Genomic DNA, 17,158 nt, shown 5'->3' on the forward strand with positions numbered 1-17,158 from the left:
CACACACACAAATCCGCCAATGCTTTAAAACTTTTTTTTGTATCATTCTCTTGAATAGTGTAGCAGGAATTCCTACCAGTAGATAATAACAGGCTTAATTTCATCATTAAGTTATCTTGGCTTTAATCTGTTCACATCAGCAATTACTTTTAGGTTTTTTTAGAATTTAAAAAGTTGTGCTCCTACATTTTATTATCAAATAATTTCAAAATGTTAAATATACATTATTGTAAAATCTGATGTCAGATATGTTGGCAATTTCAATAAACATTCAAATGACCTGTAGATAGTTGCTATATCCTGCTTTTGTCAAAACACATTTAATTTTAAATATTATTAAACTTTAATCTAATTTAAATACTAAATCTTCCCTTACATACTTTAAATATTTATTTATATGGATAGTATAATATATTTATATTACTTATATTTCAATTTAACATAGAGGGAGTGTAGAAATGGTTGGATTTCACATGCGGATTCTCATTGTTACAGGTGGATGGGTATCACATATATGCAGAGATAAATTCCCATTTAGCAAATATGGTTTTCTCCCACATGGATGCAGGTTTGAATTCTCATTTGAAACAGGTGGTCTGTTCTCACATGGATGCAGGTGTGAATTCTCAATTGATACAAGTGGTTTTTTCTCACATGAAGGTGGCTAAATCATTCACTGATGCAGTGCATTGAATTTTGAATAACACATGCAAATACGAATTCTCATTTGATACTGGTGGTTATCTTTTCATGGTATACAGGTGATTATTTTCACATGGTATACAGGTGGGAATCATCACATGATAATCATTTTGATACAAGTGGAAGCCTATGGTCATTTATTGCTTTCTCCACTGGTTATCAATTAGTCTTTACTCTTGGGTGATGGAGCTAATTTCGGATCCCAGGACAGGATCACCTTCCCCACATTTTTTCGTTCTTGCATCTGCTTCATAGCATCCTTAATCTGAAGACAAAAGAGAATTATTTATTTTAATGAACATACAGGGAGGTTTTAGGCCTTTCTCTTCTGTTGCTAAACAACTTTGGAAGACTCTTCAAAACAACTTAAGAATAATACAAGTTTCTCAATTTTTATCTCCACTGAAGAGGTTAATTACTCATTCTTGTTTTTATGTCTCTTTGTATGTCTTTCTGTCTGTCTTACATACATGTCTTTCTGCCTTTCAATTACCAGTATTTTGCAAAAACTATTGAATGTATTAATTAGTGGCGTGAGAAGAGGCGATTAAAATGAATAACAAACAGCCAACACAAAAGTATTTGTAATGTTATAGTTATTTCTCTTCTACTTTTTACCATATTGTAGTTAAGTGAATGTAGTTTAAGCCAAACCATGTAACTGCTTGCCCAAATCCTAGACTCAGAAATACAGGGGTTGGTGTCTGGCAGGGGATAGTTTTCCACAATGATTGAAATCTTATATAAAGTACCTAGAGGGATCTGTGATCCATTAGGCACTATATACAGTTTTGTTATTATATATAAACAAATAATTGTTAATTATTTGTCAATTTACCAATACTAGCTCAACAGAGGCTGACTTACGTTTTCAAAATGCCATACAGAATCAATCTTTGGTTTGATTCTGCCAGCTTGGTACAACCTTATGATCTCATTCATTGCATTGGTAAGCAATTCAGTTTCCTCAACCAGCCAACCAAGATGAAAGCCAGACACTGATTTGTTCTTCTGCATCATATCAATAGCAGAGAATGATGGACTATTCCACCAAGTCTTCGCAACACTGAGCACACTTCGAGCCTCCCCTTTCATCATGTTGGCTGCTCCTAAAAGACACAATTAACCAACATTTAACATTAAACAGCATTAAATCAATCAAATAATGCAAGGACCATCTATGTCCTGGATGAAGTATATTAATTGATTGATATCAATCAATCAATCAATCAATCACTAAGTTGAGTTGAGATGCCTGCCTTTTAATCCTAGGGTCCTAGGTTCAATTCCTGTCAGAGCAGGTCTTTGTCTCATGACTAAAAACAACTCCACTTTCTAAGCCTCATAAAGAGGCTTTGCTGATAAAAGCATCATCATATTTAGGTTGGCCCTTGAATATCAGCCAGCCTTACAGGGCAGTGTTACACTTTTGGCCAGGGGACCAATTCCTACACCATGAACAAATTTACAGACCATTCCACATATACTAAAAAAGTCAATAATTAGGCCTATTCTTCATCTTTTTTTTTATATTTTGACATAGAGAGAGCATCAATTATGCTAGTTGATGCTACACAGATAGAATCAATTATGAGATTCAAGTTCTGCAGTGTCTGCAATAAGCTTTATGAGTGCAATATAGTCGATGAGTCTCTTCATGAAGTAGGCCTAAATGCTGTAAGTTAAAGGAAAGATATCAACTAATATGTCATTGGGAAATTGATTATTAATTTTACAAAGCAAATTTTCAAATGTTGACAACAGAAAGAAAAAACAAGGCTGGAGTAATTTGTAATTTGTTAAAATTCTAATGGCTACCTTACATCACTAATATTTTATATCTACTAAATATCTCATTATTTAATCTGCTGCGTTATTTCAAAATGACTGCAATCAATAACTTGACATTGAAAGGCTAGACCAGAAGGGAATTAACATGTTGGCTGTGAAGCCTTTTTTCTAGTTCCATCCCATGCTAGTGCATTAAAGGTGCCACCATAATGAAAATTATTCCCATCAACTGTAATGAAACACAAACAAACCTACGGTACTTATTTTCAAGTCATTACTTCTGGGTTCTCCCCTAAACCTCCAGGGCAAGAGTTCATGTTCTGGCGACCACTGTCAGCGAGTTTACGTGCAATACTATAGTATTAGTATCAGACAGATGTGGACATGAACTTGGCACTCTGAGAGAGAACCCTGTTGGGCGTGAATTTACGTCCCTGGCAGCCAACATGTTAAGCCTCCAGTCATCTTCGTCAACTATTTTGATTTTCTAACATAAGGAAGGTTAAATAAGTCAAATTGTAATACATTTTATTTAAAACGAAGAATATACATACCAAAGACAATCAACTTGCCCATTGGACGAAGCAATTCAAAGCCCTTCATTGTATCTTTTCCGGACAACGGGTCAAGCACAATATCCACACCTAAAGAAAATAAAATAATAATAATAAATACATTATTTATAATACACCATTTCAATAATTATCAAAGTGCAATGTAACCGTAATTGGTTTGTTTGTTTGTTGACACATGTTCGTTAGGATTTCAAACGAAAGGGATGTTTGTTGTTATTAAATTCCTCCTGGCGGGCATGTGGTTTTCCTATGTTCATTATTTCTCTTTGTTCTGTTTTTTTTTTTTTTGTATTATTCCGGAATAAATAAATAAAAATGAAATGAAGTTTGTAATATTATTTTTAGTTTAATATTATTGCGTTATTATTATTATTATTATTATTATTCTAATACAGTACATCCTACCTTTTGGTGAAATCTTGCGCAGCTCTACTGCATAGTCCATGTTTCTGTAATCGATCGGATGTGTGACTCCATTCTCTCGTATTATCTCATGCTTATGTGCGGAAGCAGTACCATAAACAGTCACATCGGGAACCGTTTTACACAACTGTGTCGCAGCAATGCCAACACCACCTGAAACCATCAAGTTAATTTAAAGTGCATCATCATTTAACTATCATTACTATCCTGATATTTTTTAAGTTGGGGTTCAAAACATTCGCTGTGCAAGTTCCTTGTATCGTCTGACAAGACAATTTATCTACTTATGTTTGTCTCTCTATGCCCAGCAGTATAAGCACCAATTCTAACTGCTCCACAACAGGAGTTTAGCCAGAAAAACGAAATAGGCCGTCCAAAATGGAAGCCAGAGGACATGGCCCTGAATTGATGGGCAGGCCACGCCCACAAACGGCCATGCGCCTTTCCAAACACAAGAAAAAAAATAGAAAACTAGAGGGCATTTAAAGGTGTTTAAATGTTGGAATTTTGTCTTAAAAGAAATAGTGTTGAATTAGCTATCACAAAGATATTTTAGTTAGGCCTATAGACTGTGCACAGCTACGGTTACTCACATAATGTTTCTAGGCTATGCAGATGCATCTTCATCTCCTGCCTTCTAGTGTAAATTCTACTCTAGGTCCTGCGAATCGAGAGATAGGCCTAGACCTACTGTGTTTTGTTGAATAATAAAATTTAACTTGTGACGTTAACAACAAACCTTGCTTACGGTATTTCATGAATTTATTATAATCAGAGAGTTATGAACACCAAAAATATTATGTCTGGGAACCAAATTTCAAGTATTGTATTTGCAGAGCCACATACATGCGTTTTGGGTGACACAGAACCATCCATTTTCCAGCGGGGTATAAATGTTTTCAACACGACACGTGTTGTAAGTAAACTTTTCACCGGGTAGACAATGGTTAAGCCTACATTTTTGGAAATCCCCACCAAATACTGGTAAAAAAACAACGTACAGTATATTCAATCAATAAAGGTTGTTTTATAAAACGTTAATATGATTCAGCTTTAGTTTAATGTAACATTCAATATAGATTTGAATATAAAGAAATTGATAAAGGTAGAACAGGCCCAGTTGATTAGGCCAAGCTGTCACAGTAAAAGTGGCCTCCTAAATAATTGTTGGCCATCCAAATGACGGCCGGACGGTTCGCTGGCTAAGCCTATGCTCTCAAAGGAGCTGCGGATGTGTTCCACATCCAGTGATCAGAGGTAATAATGTAAAATGCAATGAAATATATAAACAAAGTATTATTATTGTAATGTGTATAACTACAGTCAAGATAGTGCCAAAGTAGATCGACTTAAACAGTAACTCAATTTTCATTAGGATCCTATTTATTAAAATCTTAAGATATAGATACAGTAATTTCTAGTACAGTGCACATTCCAATTCAAGACCCCTCTAATTCTGAGTAACCAAATAACAATTTTCAATATTTTAACACAAAGCTAACCTTCTAAGTGAAGACCGAACCCAAAAACCCAAATTTTCAGGTCTCATAAGTGGTCATGAATTGGATGGCGAACTGTAATTAATAATCTTACAAGCAAATTGCTCCTCATCACAAGAGTTTGCAAGTAAAACTGGCATGACTCACTAACAAGGTCATTGCACTTTTAGGAAGAGTGAACATTGTGTGATGGCATTAAAACAGACATTAAACTTTGAATGATAATGAAATACCTTCTATTTTGGGTTATATACAAATGTCAAATAATACATTGGAAAAAACAGAATTCAGACAATGCCCACCCGCCCCCACCCAGTCTGCTTCCTAAGAGATGTGACTCAAATACAGATGTACTATCAACACCCAATACTACCATACAAATCCTAAGCAGCACAGTGCCATTGTCCTAGGGAAGTTGAGGGATAGTGCCTGGAGATAATAATAATGATGATGAGATATATGATGTCTTCATTTACTTTGAATATTTGGCAGTATATAAACTTATATGAAGAGAAAAATTGTAAAACCAAGGTCACAAAAGAATGAAATCCAACTACATTATATATTTGCTCATATAAACTATTTAAGTTCATGTAATGGCTATTTCAACACACGCTCTCTCTGTTATATCTTTTGAAGCAATTAGAAGTGGCCAGCTGGTGCAACAAATATGCCAAAATGGTCAAATGGTATTTACAGAAATATATATTATGTAATATTAATAATATCCCATACGCAATTCAGCACAATGACGCTGCAAGTCATGGGTTATTCTCCTACCTTTACCTTTATATTTGTCTGTTCTGCCATACACTACTACTACACCATTGATTGGCAGAGTTGTATTAGGTTTTAAATTTATAGAGTATGAAGATTCCTTCACAATTACAAATTTGGTTATAATAATACAGTTGAGATTGTCTGTCTATCACATCATTTTATTGGAAGATGAATGGATGATAGATTGAATGAATAAATGGATGACTGAATGAGTGAATGAATGGATGAAAGGATGGATGAGTGAATGAATGAATGAATGAATGAATGAATGAATGAATGAATGAATGAATGAATGAATGATTTAATTAAATATTGAGTGAATGTAAAAATGAATGAATGAATGAATTAATTAATATATGAGTGAATGGAAAAATGGACGGACGAATGAATGAATTAATTAATTAATGAGTTAATGCAAAAATGGATGAATGAATAAATGAACAATAAAATCACTTCTACAGACTCATATTTTGAATTTATTATAATTGTGTTATGGGACCTTGGTAAAAAGTGCTTTACTAATATTATGATACTACATTACTATCTATTATCATTTAAAACCCCTGTTATTGTGGAGTGTGAAATAAGCATTTCTCAAGTAGTCACAGACCAAGACCATACGCAATTCATGACAATTATTCTGCGAATTATGGGTTAGTCTCCTACCTTTACCTCTCCCCAAAAAAGAAAAAAAGAGGAGAAAAACAAAGGAGAAAGAGGAGTGCACGGTAATCAAAAACAAGTTAATCTTTCTATTTAAATTCCATATAATATGGTCAAGCATTTCTAAAAAAAAAATCTCACCATCTAGTGTACCACTTAATTGAAGCGGCACAACTGCTATGCGTAACCAGGCCCAAACCCAAATTTCATATTACCAATCACACAACACCGAAAAACCACAACCACCAACACCATACTACTATACTGTATATACTGTAGTTAGATATACAATACAATTTACCGTAAATGCTGAAATAAGCGCTGCAGCGCTTATTCGAGAGTGGTGCTTATAACGAAAAATACTGGTGTGGTGCTTTCCATGCCCGTCCCCATGTTACCTATCTCACATATTCCCATAGTTCAGTAGCCCTATCATAGGTCCTACGTCATCGTAAATAAACATTATAACGGAATGTTTGTCTCCATTGTGTTTCATTTTAACACGGTATATCCTTGTATTAAAAATTCAGGTTTCTGCGTCGCTTATTCAAGCATTTACGGTATTTGTCCATCATACAGTAAAACAAATTGCATAATACAAAGAAATAGAATAATATTTTGCATTCATTATTATTATATTGCAATAAATTTAATATCAATAATGTTTTCCAATTATTTTGTTAAGTTGTTGCTGTTGCTAACTTTGAAACAAAATTTACTGCCATGTTTTTAAAATGTTTTGTTTTTAAAAAAATTTTTATCAAAAAAAAACATACTTGAAAATAAATAAACAAACACTTATCTACAAAAAAAAAACACATCACATTAATAATACCAGTCATAGCCAATGTGCAAACTCCTGTGCAAATAAATCCAACATAGAAAAAAAACCCATCTTACCAGGTAATGTAATGTACCTGCAGAACATTATAAAAAATAAATTGCTTTCATCGCAAACTCTAGTTCCAATGATTGTGGATGAAGGAATACATGTTTTACACTGAATTTATACTTTATAATTCATTCCTTAAATGTCAGCTAACCATACTGTGTTAATTATATTATTTAAGCTGTCCATGAAATTTTTCTTTTAAATTGAACATTATTTTTATGGTCGAATTTATGAAATGAAATATGGGCGATACTGTAATGCAAAAATTATGGTAATAAATAGCATGATGCAAAAAATAATTAATAATATTTTAATGACAGTTACAATGACAGTTATAACGTAATTAGATATGATATAACTTTGAAGCCATATGGCAGTGCTAATGTAGACTGTATTAAGCGTGTTTTGTTGAGCAGAATAATTAGCCAATGACCCGTACTGCAGTATTTTGCATCGGTATCAACTTAATAGCTTTTATAATAATGCTCTCAATAACACAGCAATATTAAACAATAGTAATTACTGTAGCATAGCTATAAAAGATAGTTTCTTTAATATTGTAATATTACTGTCATATAGCTACTACAAGTAGTGCTGTAGAGTACTACTATCATAAATTATCATTTCCTTTGTTACCTATAATGTTACTAAACTAACATTATTGTATCATTAATTAAATAACCACTAACATTATTACTATTATTACTAACATTATCATCATCATTCTTTACTACCACTAACTGTGACACTATTTTTATACATGTTATACAAGGTAGAATTAAGATTGAACTAGCAGTTTTCTTTTTTTTTGTTTTTGTATTAATTTACAGTATTTCAAGTGTACTTACTGTACAGCCAAGAATCCCCAACTGAGTACTGCTTTTTTTGTGAGCATAATCCAGATATTTAAGGAATTTTCGCTGTGACGCACTATTCAAAGCTTGCAAGTAAAATATACCATGATGGTTTCATATAATTATTTACCAATTTTAAGTATTTGTGGAAAATAACAGCTGTAGGTTGAAGACAGCACTTATCACATTTTGAAATGTTGTAATTATCGTCTAACACAGGGTGGTGGGGTGGGGGTTATTCACTAAATCAAGAAAAAAATTAAGAATGCAAAACTAAATCCCTATTCCAATTAAAAAAATAATGGTCATACTTGGTATTTTAACCGACTTAGTTGAACCACAGACCCTTGTTGAACTAATTTGCCATCTTGGGGGTGTGGAGGAGGAGGGTGCATGCGCACCCCCTGCCTACACATATAATATATCAAAATTGTACTCACCAGCTGCCATATGTATAAGGACACTCTTGCCTTGCTGTAGATTTCCAAAGTCGAAGAGCATTAAGTAAGCAGTGAGATAGTTGACAGCCAGTGCTCCAGCTTCTTCAAACGACATTCCTTCAGGAATCGGGAAGCATCTATCGGCCCTGACAACAGCAAACTCCTGCCACAAGCCGAAGTCATTCAGGCATATCACACGTGTTCCAGGCTGAATAACAGGGCAAAGTAAAACTTTTATTTTAATTTTTATTTTGTCCAACAATCTCAAGTGGCAACAGCTTCGACAAGGGTCAATTATTTTCACCGTGGATATTGTTCCAACGATTTTACAAAAATCCAAGGTGTTCAGTCTTTCTATGTTAATGCATTATTATGCCGTTGGAAGATTTTTCACTGACCATCACCACAACCATCCCCACCCCGCCATCCCAACATCTTCACCACTCACACACTGCAACTAGGCTACTACTACTAGCACGATATTTTGGTTAATTTAAATGAATTGTGCCTCTCTAGCGCTCCATAAAATTATATACAACCAATAATAATTAAAGAATTTAACATAGACCATATAAATGTATATTACTTTCGGTTGGACAACACCGCTGCCAACTTGTTCAACAACACCAGCACATTCTAGGCCCAATGAAAATGGTAGCGGTGGAAAACCATTTTGAGGCGTATACAAGCCTTGTCGGCAATGAAGCTCAGCGAAGTTGAGGCCTGATGTCTTCACTCGAATAAGAACCTGGCCCGTTTCAGGCTTTGGAATTGGCAGTTCTTGCATAACTAACTTATCATAACCACCATAACCTGTCAGAAGCATTGCACGCATACGTTTATCCTCCATAGTATTAGTAACTTTGCTTGGATCAGAAAAGTCGTTCTCACGATCAATTTGTGCAGCCATGATGTATCCAATTCGACAACAAGTCCCTGGACAAATTAATAAAAATACTGTAATCGTTCGTATACGGTAAGTACAGGCTTTAGCCCACGTACAGTCTGCCTAGTACACGATACGTGTCCAATATGAAAATGTGTGTAGCGCCCTCTGTTCGATCTATATTTAGATCATTACTAAATATGGTCAAAGTAGGCGGAGTTAAAATATCTAGAACAAACTGATTGGGCGATTACTCAGGGGCTGTCCCTTGTCGAAGACGACACAAGAGGTTGGTTTTGCTGCAGCTGCAGAGACCTGTTGTGCAGGCAGGCGTAGAGAACGACACGCGCTTACTAAAAATAGCTATTACATAGCAGTTCATTGGTGAAGACATTGGTGAAGACGGTGTTGTGTAGCGGAGTATAATTTGGTTGTGTGATTAAAATACTAATATTATAAAATTGGTTTAAGTTTGGAAAAATAATTATTTTGTGAGGATGATTCGAAGGCAAAGCATGATGTCGCTAGCAGAGCGCACAAGATGTAGGATTGTAATCGTTGGTGATAGTGGATGCGGTAAAAGTTCTTTGCTAGGCCTTTTCGTAAAGGACGCCTTTCCAGAGGTGAGAAAACTGTCTTAACCTTGTTTTAGTTAGGATCATATATGGAGAGGACCAGACGTAAGCCTTTTTATGCCCTTTATGTCTAGTGCCTACATCAATCTTAGTTAGTGTATTGAATTGCTAGGCCCTAAAATCCCATACAGAAGAAATATAAATATTAATGTTTTATAGACAAGCAAGGGGGTAAATTATAGTAGGTACTACTAGAGGACATAGCTTTATTTTATAGCATAGCATGCTTTAATTAAGTTATATAAAACTCGTCGTAACATTACCCTTTTTCATGCAGAGTTATCGATTGATGCTTGGAATAATCTCCTTGATGAGTTGGTGAATGCACCCTCAATGAATACTTTTAAGTTTGGATTAAATGAATTTTGGAAGGAACATCCATAAAAGTTTTATTTAGGGTAGGAGGCATTTAAGTCCGAGATGACCAAAACTGGACCAGTGCCAGGGGCGGCGAAGAGGGGTCCAAGCTCCCCGACAAATGCCACACACCCCGTCGGGGAAGTCTAGTCCCCCTCCCCGGCTCATTTTCGGGGTGTTTTCTGTTGGAGGTACCAGCCCCGGTCAAAATAAATTTACGCCACCACGAAGGATTATTGTTACCTGAAGAAAAGTGGGTCATATAAGTATTTATGCCCAAGAATACTACAAGTAAGATAGGCCTACATACAACTATATAGGTCATGGCATCATATAGACTGGCCTACTCTAGGACTAGGTCCTATTCCATAGACTTGTGTATTAAAATTCCCACTCAGAAATTAGCTTTGGATAATTAATTTTTGCAAATCCAATTTCATATACATACATTATTATCATTTATATAGGGTGCTCTTTCATGAAGGTCAGAGCACTTTTTGCTTTAAAAAAAATTTGTTTACTAATGTACTGTGTGTGGCGATCAAATACATCTACATATATCTGTACTGTATTGTTACAGTATGTTCAGTAATGATTTTTTCAGTGATTGAGGAGATATTAAACATTTAGGCAATTGGCGGTTTTTTGGTTGATTTCAGATCTATATTCCTACTACATTTGAACAATATGAATCCACAATTGATGTTGGAAAAATACACCTTGAAGTTAACATATGGGACACATCAGGTAAGCAAAAAATACTCATAAATGAAAAACTTTAGCCCCATTTCCAGAGAAAGTTGTGGTAAAGATATATTCTCTGCCTGGAAGCCATGTATTGTTAACATTCCACCAGATTCATGCATTAATGCACACCCAATAAACAGCCTGTAACGATCATGTGATAGCCGACTGTCAACACACGGTTTCAGTGATTTTCGAGAAACTTTATAAATAAAATATTATATGGTGGGCCTAACTGGTTTTTTAACCAATAAATATGAAGCTTAGGACCAAGAATGCTGTAAAACATTTTTTCCAAAGTTATGTTTATGAAAAAGGGCCAGTGTCCCCTTACTGTAGAATGAGCTTTTCCCTATACAAACCTACAGTATATCAACTTTTTAAAGGAAAAAATGTCCATTTATAGCATGAGTCTAGTTTTACAATCCATTTATCCCTTAGCCTTAAACAAATCATTTAAATTACTGTAGGATTTTTTTTTTTTGTGAGAAATGTTGCTCCTACTGTATATTGACTCATTTTACTGTGTTTGGTGTTTGAGTGGTGAGTTAATAATGATGAAAATTTTCACTACTGAACAGTAAGGAAAAAAAATGTATACTATTTGCATACAAAATTTATACTTTACTATGCTCAAGGTTACTGAAGCAATATTTCACTTTCAACTCAAGTTCAATTTACCTAGCAAAAACCACAATGTTTGCATGTATTGTAATTAATTTTTCTTGTTTGTGTGATTTTAGATTGACTCTTTGTATGCATGTTTGTTAATAAACAGGGTTAATAAACATTGCAAACACTTTGACAGACAGTTGTCACATTACTATGTTTGATATTTACAGGCTACACGAAAAATAATATTATAGGTAGTGAGATACTTATGAAATCAAGTATGGTTTCATGAAAAAACCCCCCAAAAAAAAATTCTGCTACATGTATTTGTGATCAAACTCCGAAACACAACCAGATTTGCCCTTTATCATTTTTTTCATCATTCTTATTTTATAATATTTTAGGCCGTTTTATTGTTCCGAATATCATATCTCATTTAACTTGATTCTTGTTTATGTTCCATACACTTTTTTTTTTTATAAGAACCAGTAAAATTTTGCCCAGGCTCAGTGTTCTTATTTTTTGGCCGATTTCAGGCTCAAAATGTTCTTATTTTATTCTTAGTTTACACACCTTTTAAACAAAAAATTATTTAATTGTACGGCAGTATGCACTGTACTGGAATGTAGGTGAAAGTGACCCCACAAAAAATGGCCCCCAAATGTCAGTATAGAAGGTATTACAGTCACAACTATTGCACATAATGTACAGATATAATATTTTGTTTTTTAAAAATATAAACCTCCGTCATTTGAAATTTTACCTCAGCCTCAATTTGTTCTTATTTTGTTCTTAATTTTTAAGCAGTTTCAGCCTCAGTGTTCTTATAAAATGTGTTCTTATAAAAAAAAGAGTGTACAGTAAGTCTGTTTTCCCAAGACGCCAAACAAAGACTACAGTAACAGAAAACGAACGTTTTCTTGCCTTTGAATGGAATGTCTTTCTTGGTTAAAACTTTAACTCTCATTGGATTTTCGACTAAGATTTTATTAAAAGTTATATTAAATTTTATATAAATGAGGGTACTACTGCATTTTTATATATATTTATATTATATATATTTACATATTAAAATCTATTATTATTATAATGGTTGATTTGGTCTTTAGTGTCATTATTTTGATTATGAGAATCAGAATTTCGTTTGTCTAAAGAAGGTGCTACTGTACTCATTTCATCAGTTTTTGTTTTTTGTTTTGTTGTTTTTTTTTGACTAAAAATGTAACATTGACTTTTCAGTATGTTTCTAAATTTCCCAGGGTACTAAATAACCAGACTTCTTCTTGACCAGGTTGCAAGTCTAGTTAACACTCTTTAGTGTGCCGTTGTCAATTTTATACCTTCTTACTTAAACACACAAGTTGAGATTTCAAAGTATTGAGAAAGACAAGAAGTTGGCAAAGGCCATTGTTGGGTATTATCCCCATCCTGTCTTTCGAGTCCTAAGTATTACCTCATTTCCAGTTAAATCCTTTACATCACCTTATTGTTTACAGCTTCAGTACAGTAGTCTGAAAAAAAAAAATTGTTGCCAAACAGATTGTTCTACAGACAGATGGGAATCAGAAAAACAAGTGCTAACTGCTTAGTTACTTTGCTTTTATTACCATTATTACTGGCCAATTTACCTGAATGACTTTAATTAATGACAAGGATGAAACTCATCCCTGAGGAGTGGAGTTGAATAGCTCAGTAGTTAAGATGCTTGCCTTCTGATCCCAAGGTCCTGGGTTCAATTCCTGTCACAGCAGGACTTTTTCTTACGACTAAAACAACTCCACTCCCTAAGCCTCGTAAAGAGACCTAGTTTATAAAGCATCATTTTCATCCTGTAAGTGGCGAATGTACAGTACTTGCTTTTGGATGTGAAGGAAATTCTTATTTGATGAAACAAAAAATTCACCGTCACACAACAATCTTTTGAAGTTAGGCCTACAGCACTGTAATTCAAAAACTGATGGACAACTATACCTACGTCATTGATCATTTTTGGAATTGCGCAATTTTTTATTATTATTAGGCCAAAAAAAAAATGTTTGTTTGCCCTCCTTCAACCTTCCCCTAACTCGCTGAAAAAAATACGGGCTAAAAAGCATAAAAAAGGTTTTTGTTTTTAGCTTTTTTTTCTTTACAAATTAAGAAAAATGCGAGTGAATTTATCTTTATGTTTTTGCCTGATACCCTACAAATTAGTCTAATGTTGTTGTCTGATGTAAGATATTGCTATTCTAGGCCTCTGTGGGTTATTTTTATTCCATCTGATGAGTATTTTGTTTTTAAATAAATTAAAAAATAAACTTTTTCCACCTGCCCCTACAGTATTTATCATTTCAAAAAAAAAAAAGAAGGGCAAACAAACAATTTATTTTATTTGGCCTTATTTACAGTACAACACACACTCACACCAACCAATACACACATACTCGTACTGTACATACTGTAGGCAATATAGTCTCATCATGGAGATCTCACATCTACTAGTAGTACTGCGGTAGCCCAGTTTATGGTAAATATCAGGCCTATTGTAAACACCCACAGATATTCGTTGCTTATTGTATGAGAATGGTTAAATTTCTATATCTGATTTTCTTTTTTGAAAGTTTCAATAATGGATACTGTAGTCCACAAAGTAAGGACAGGAATTTTTTTTTTATTTCACCCTATATTTAGAGGGAGATCCATTTAGACTTTTTGAGTCATATTGGACTTTGTACCTAGGATTGTGTTTACCCTGGAGTATCATCAGAATTCCAAAATAAAGCACATTGAACCGGTTTTTTAAAAGATACAGTATTGTGAAATGTGGACAGAAGATATGATTTATTTTTAGCAGTGTTGCCCTGGCCGGATCGAAATCTTTGGCGGACCGGATTTGGCCCTTGGGCCGGAGATTGAATACCGGGGCTTCAGTACATAAGCTTCAATGGAGTAAGAAAAGACTCTAAGAGCACCACAGGGTCACAAGCTTTGTAATTAGATAGGAATATTTATTTCTCCCTGACAAATGTAATGTTTAGCTCCTTTACAGGGTTTTAGTTTGAAACAAAATTCCCACTTCCTATAGCTATGATGAAGAGCTACTGTAGAAACCCATCTTTTCTCATCCATATTGTTTTACTTTTTTTGTTGATGGCTTTTGTTGTTTATTTTTGCTTTGTATCTTCTTCATCTTATTTGTTTCTTTTAATTCAACTTCTATTAGACATTTTTTGAAAAGCGCTTAGAGACCTACAGTAGTTTTATATGCTATACAAGTCTACAAACATTACCATTTTACCATCGCAAAAGATACTTATATATTGATCTATACCCTACTGTATATTAACATTACAGTTTTGATTTTCTAAATTTATGGACAAATTGGTGATTGAGAGATTGGAAGTTGTTGTTAGTGCAAAAAAAAACTGACATGTGGTAATTGACAAGATTTATTTTGCCCATGTGACTTTCAAGGGCACTTTCAATTATTGTTCTCAATTAGTCATAAATCTAAATCCAATCATTAATTTGACACACCAACTTGTGGTTGTGGTAGTATTATTAAACTTATAATTAAAGGAATGATCATATTCATTTAAATTTACTGCAGTACAGTATTTGCGGGTCTCAGAACTAGAGGAAAATAACTGAAAGAAAACTTTTGGTTTTTACCTGTCTGTAGATTATAAGGAAAGTGAAGAGGGCAAATATCAACTAAAGGGATTATGACATATTTATTTATGTCTTAAATCCTTCCTCTTCAAATATATGATATGACATATTTATTTATGTCTTAAATCCTTCCTCTTCAAATAGTTCAACTTCTTTCCAACATCTTCCAGTGCCAGTGACAAGCCAGTTTTTGTTTGATTTAATAGGCGCTTTAAAATGTTTATTATTTAAAGGTTTTTTTTCTGTGATTGTGAAAGAGTACACACTGTTGATACACCTCCCCTAGCATATTTTTTTCCCTCTTGTGAAAATGATGAAACACGGATGATCCCTTAAACTCTGTTTTTCTTGTTATGCCTCATTAAATGTCTACAAATTTAGTTCCTCTCTCCCAGAAGAAATGTTTATTATTTCCTTGCATCCTGATGTCTACTATAGTTTTGGTTTTGATGATTGGAGATCTTGTTGAAATCCTGAGTTAGAATCTTAAACTTAAGATCCTAAAATTTCATTACTACTATGGTGACAGGATTAGATTACTGTTTAGCGGTATCTCTGTTCAGGATTCCACATGCATCAGAATGTAGTATAGTATTTGCGATTGAAACGATTTGGTAGCTACAGTATAATAAACATGTCAATGACATTACACGTTGCTAAGAGGTGATGACATCATTTCAGATGTACAGATATGTGTGAGGAAACATCCTAGAGAGACTTTTGAACTTCGATGACGTATGACATTAAAAATAATAAACATTGGAAATCCCCTTCTATAATACTGTATGTTTATGAATGATGATACAGTATACGGGTATGTAAGAAATTACTGTACAGTATATCCTAATAAAGCCAGAAAGTCTTCTTTTTGGGTTTGAGAATAAACTTGTTTCCTCTAATGCTATTATAAATAATGTTGAATTGAATTGAACTGTCTTGCAATGAACTGTAGAGTTCAAACATTAATATGTGGCCTGACACCTTGACTGTCTTTTTAAAATTATACTGTACAGTAGCCTACATTATTAAAATGTTTTACACTGTCGGTATCACTGTTCAACATTAAAAACTTCAACAATAAAAGTGTTAGAAGAATGGCTTACTGTACCTTATAAATTAAGTAAACAATTTGCTTTAATTTTTAGTTACTTAATTAAATAATCTATTCTTCTTGTATTTTGTAATTAGACCCTTAAATCAAGTAATTTGAACCTGTAACATCTCACTGTCAAGGCAAGTGTCATCCATTAGACCATGGAGACTTAGGCTATGTTCACACACACGGCGTAAGACTGGCGTGGCTTACGCCAGGCGTAAGCTAATACACAGATTAAAATTCCAAAGTGTTCACACAAACGGCGTTCGTTAAACTAGCAGTAATATAGGCCTATGTGGAGTGGAATAATAATGTACGTGTTAACAGTAGAAAATTAACAGTGCATCATGAAAACTTTTAAATCTGTGAATTGTTCGAAGTGAACTTATATGATTATTGTATTTTAAATGAACATTTTTACTTTTGATTTTTCAGCTAGCATTGCTGATGTTGCATGTTTTAATAGACAGTCTAAATGGTTAAAATATCTTAACAAAACACAATCAATAAATCATATACATTATAACTAAGTAAAATGCAATAGAAAAGGAACCCCTT

General features: G+C 33.8%; 2 protein-coding genes across 2 annotated transcripts in view; one reads left to right on the plus strand and one right to left on the minus strand.

Moving 5' to 3' along the window:
• Positions 1 to 720: 720 nt before the first annotated feature.
• LOC117110488 (synaptic vesicle membrane protein VAT-1 homolog) lies at positions 721 to 9,654 on the minus strand. Its single transcript, XM_033253211.1, has 6 exons — positions 9,206 to 9,654; positions 8,620 to 8,827; positions 3,474 to 3,644; positions 3,048 to 3,137; positions 1,570 to 1,811; positions 721 to 967 (listed from the first exon to the last, which is right to left on the minus strand). Exons 1-6 carry the CDS (start codon positions 9,527 to 9,529, stop codon positions 866 to 868), a joined length of 1,137 nt encoding a protein of 378 aa, XP_033109102.1. The 5' UTR covers positions 9,530 to 9,654; the 3' UTR covers positions 721 to 865.
• A 248-nt stretch (positions 9,655 to 9,902) lies between these two features.
• Positions 9,903 to 17,158, plus strand: part of LOC117110489 (ras-like GTP-binding protein rhoA) — a 38,561-nt gene continuing 31,305 nt past the window's right edge. The window contains exons 1-2 of the mRNA XM_033253212.1: positions 9,903 to 10,128; positions 11,157 to 11,244. Of these exons, the coding sequence (XP_033109103.1) occupies positions 10,003 to 10,128; positions 11,157 to 11,244 (214 nt within the window). The 5' untranslated portion in view covers positions 9,903 to 10,002. The remainder of the gene's footprint in view (positions 10,129 to 11,156; positions 11,245 to 17,158) is intronic.

Source organism: Anneissia japonica, unplaced genomic scaffold (assembly GCF_011630105.1).
Source record: "Anneissia japonica isolate Jap-2015-1 unplaced genomic scaffold, ASM1163010v1 scaffold3040_len1308831_cov196, whole genome shotgun sequence".
NCBI classification, from domain to species: Eukaryota; Metazoa; Echinodermata; class Crinoidea; order Comatulida; family Comatulidae; genus Anneissia; species Anneissia japonica.

Bases quoted from the DNA above. Each gene is read 5' to 3' on its own strand.
- LOC117110488 (XM_033253211.1), bottom strand. From the start codon at position 9,529: ATGGCTGCACAAATTGATCGTGAGAACGACTTTTCTGATCCAAGCAAA. The intron at 8,828-9,205 runs GTAATATACATT...CCTGTTATTCAG, and splicing joins GCGGTGTTGTCCAACCGAAA to CCTGGAACACGTGTGATATG. The intron at 1,812-3,047 runs GTATGTATATTC...TGTGTCTTTTAG, and splicing joins GGGCAAGTTGATTGTCTTTG to GAGCAGCCAACATGATGAAA.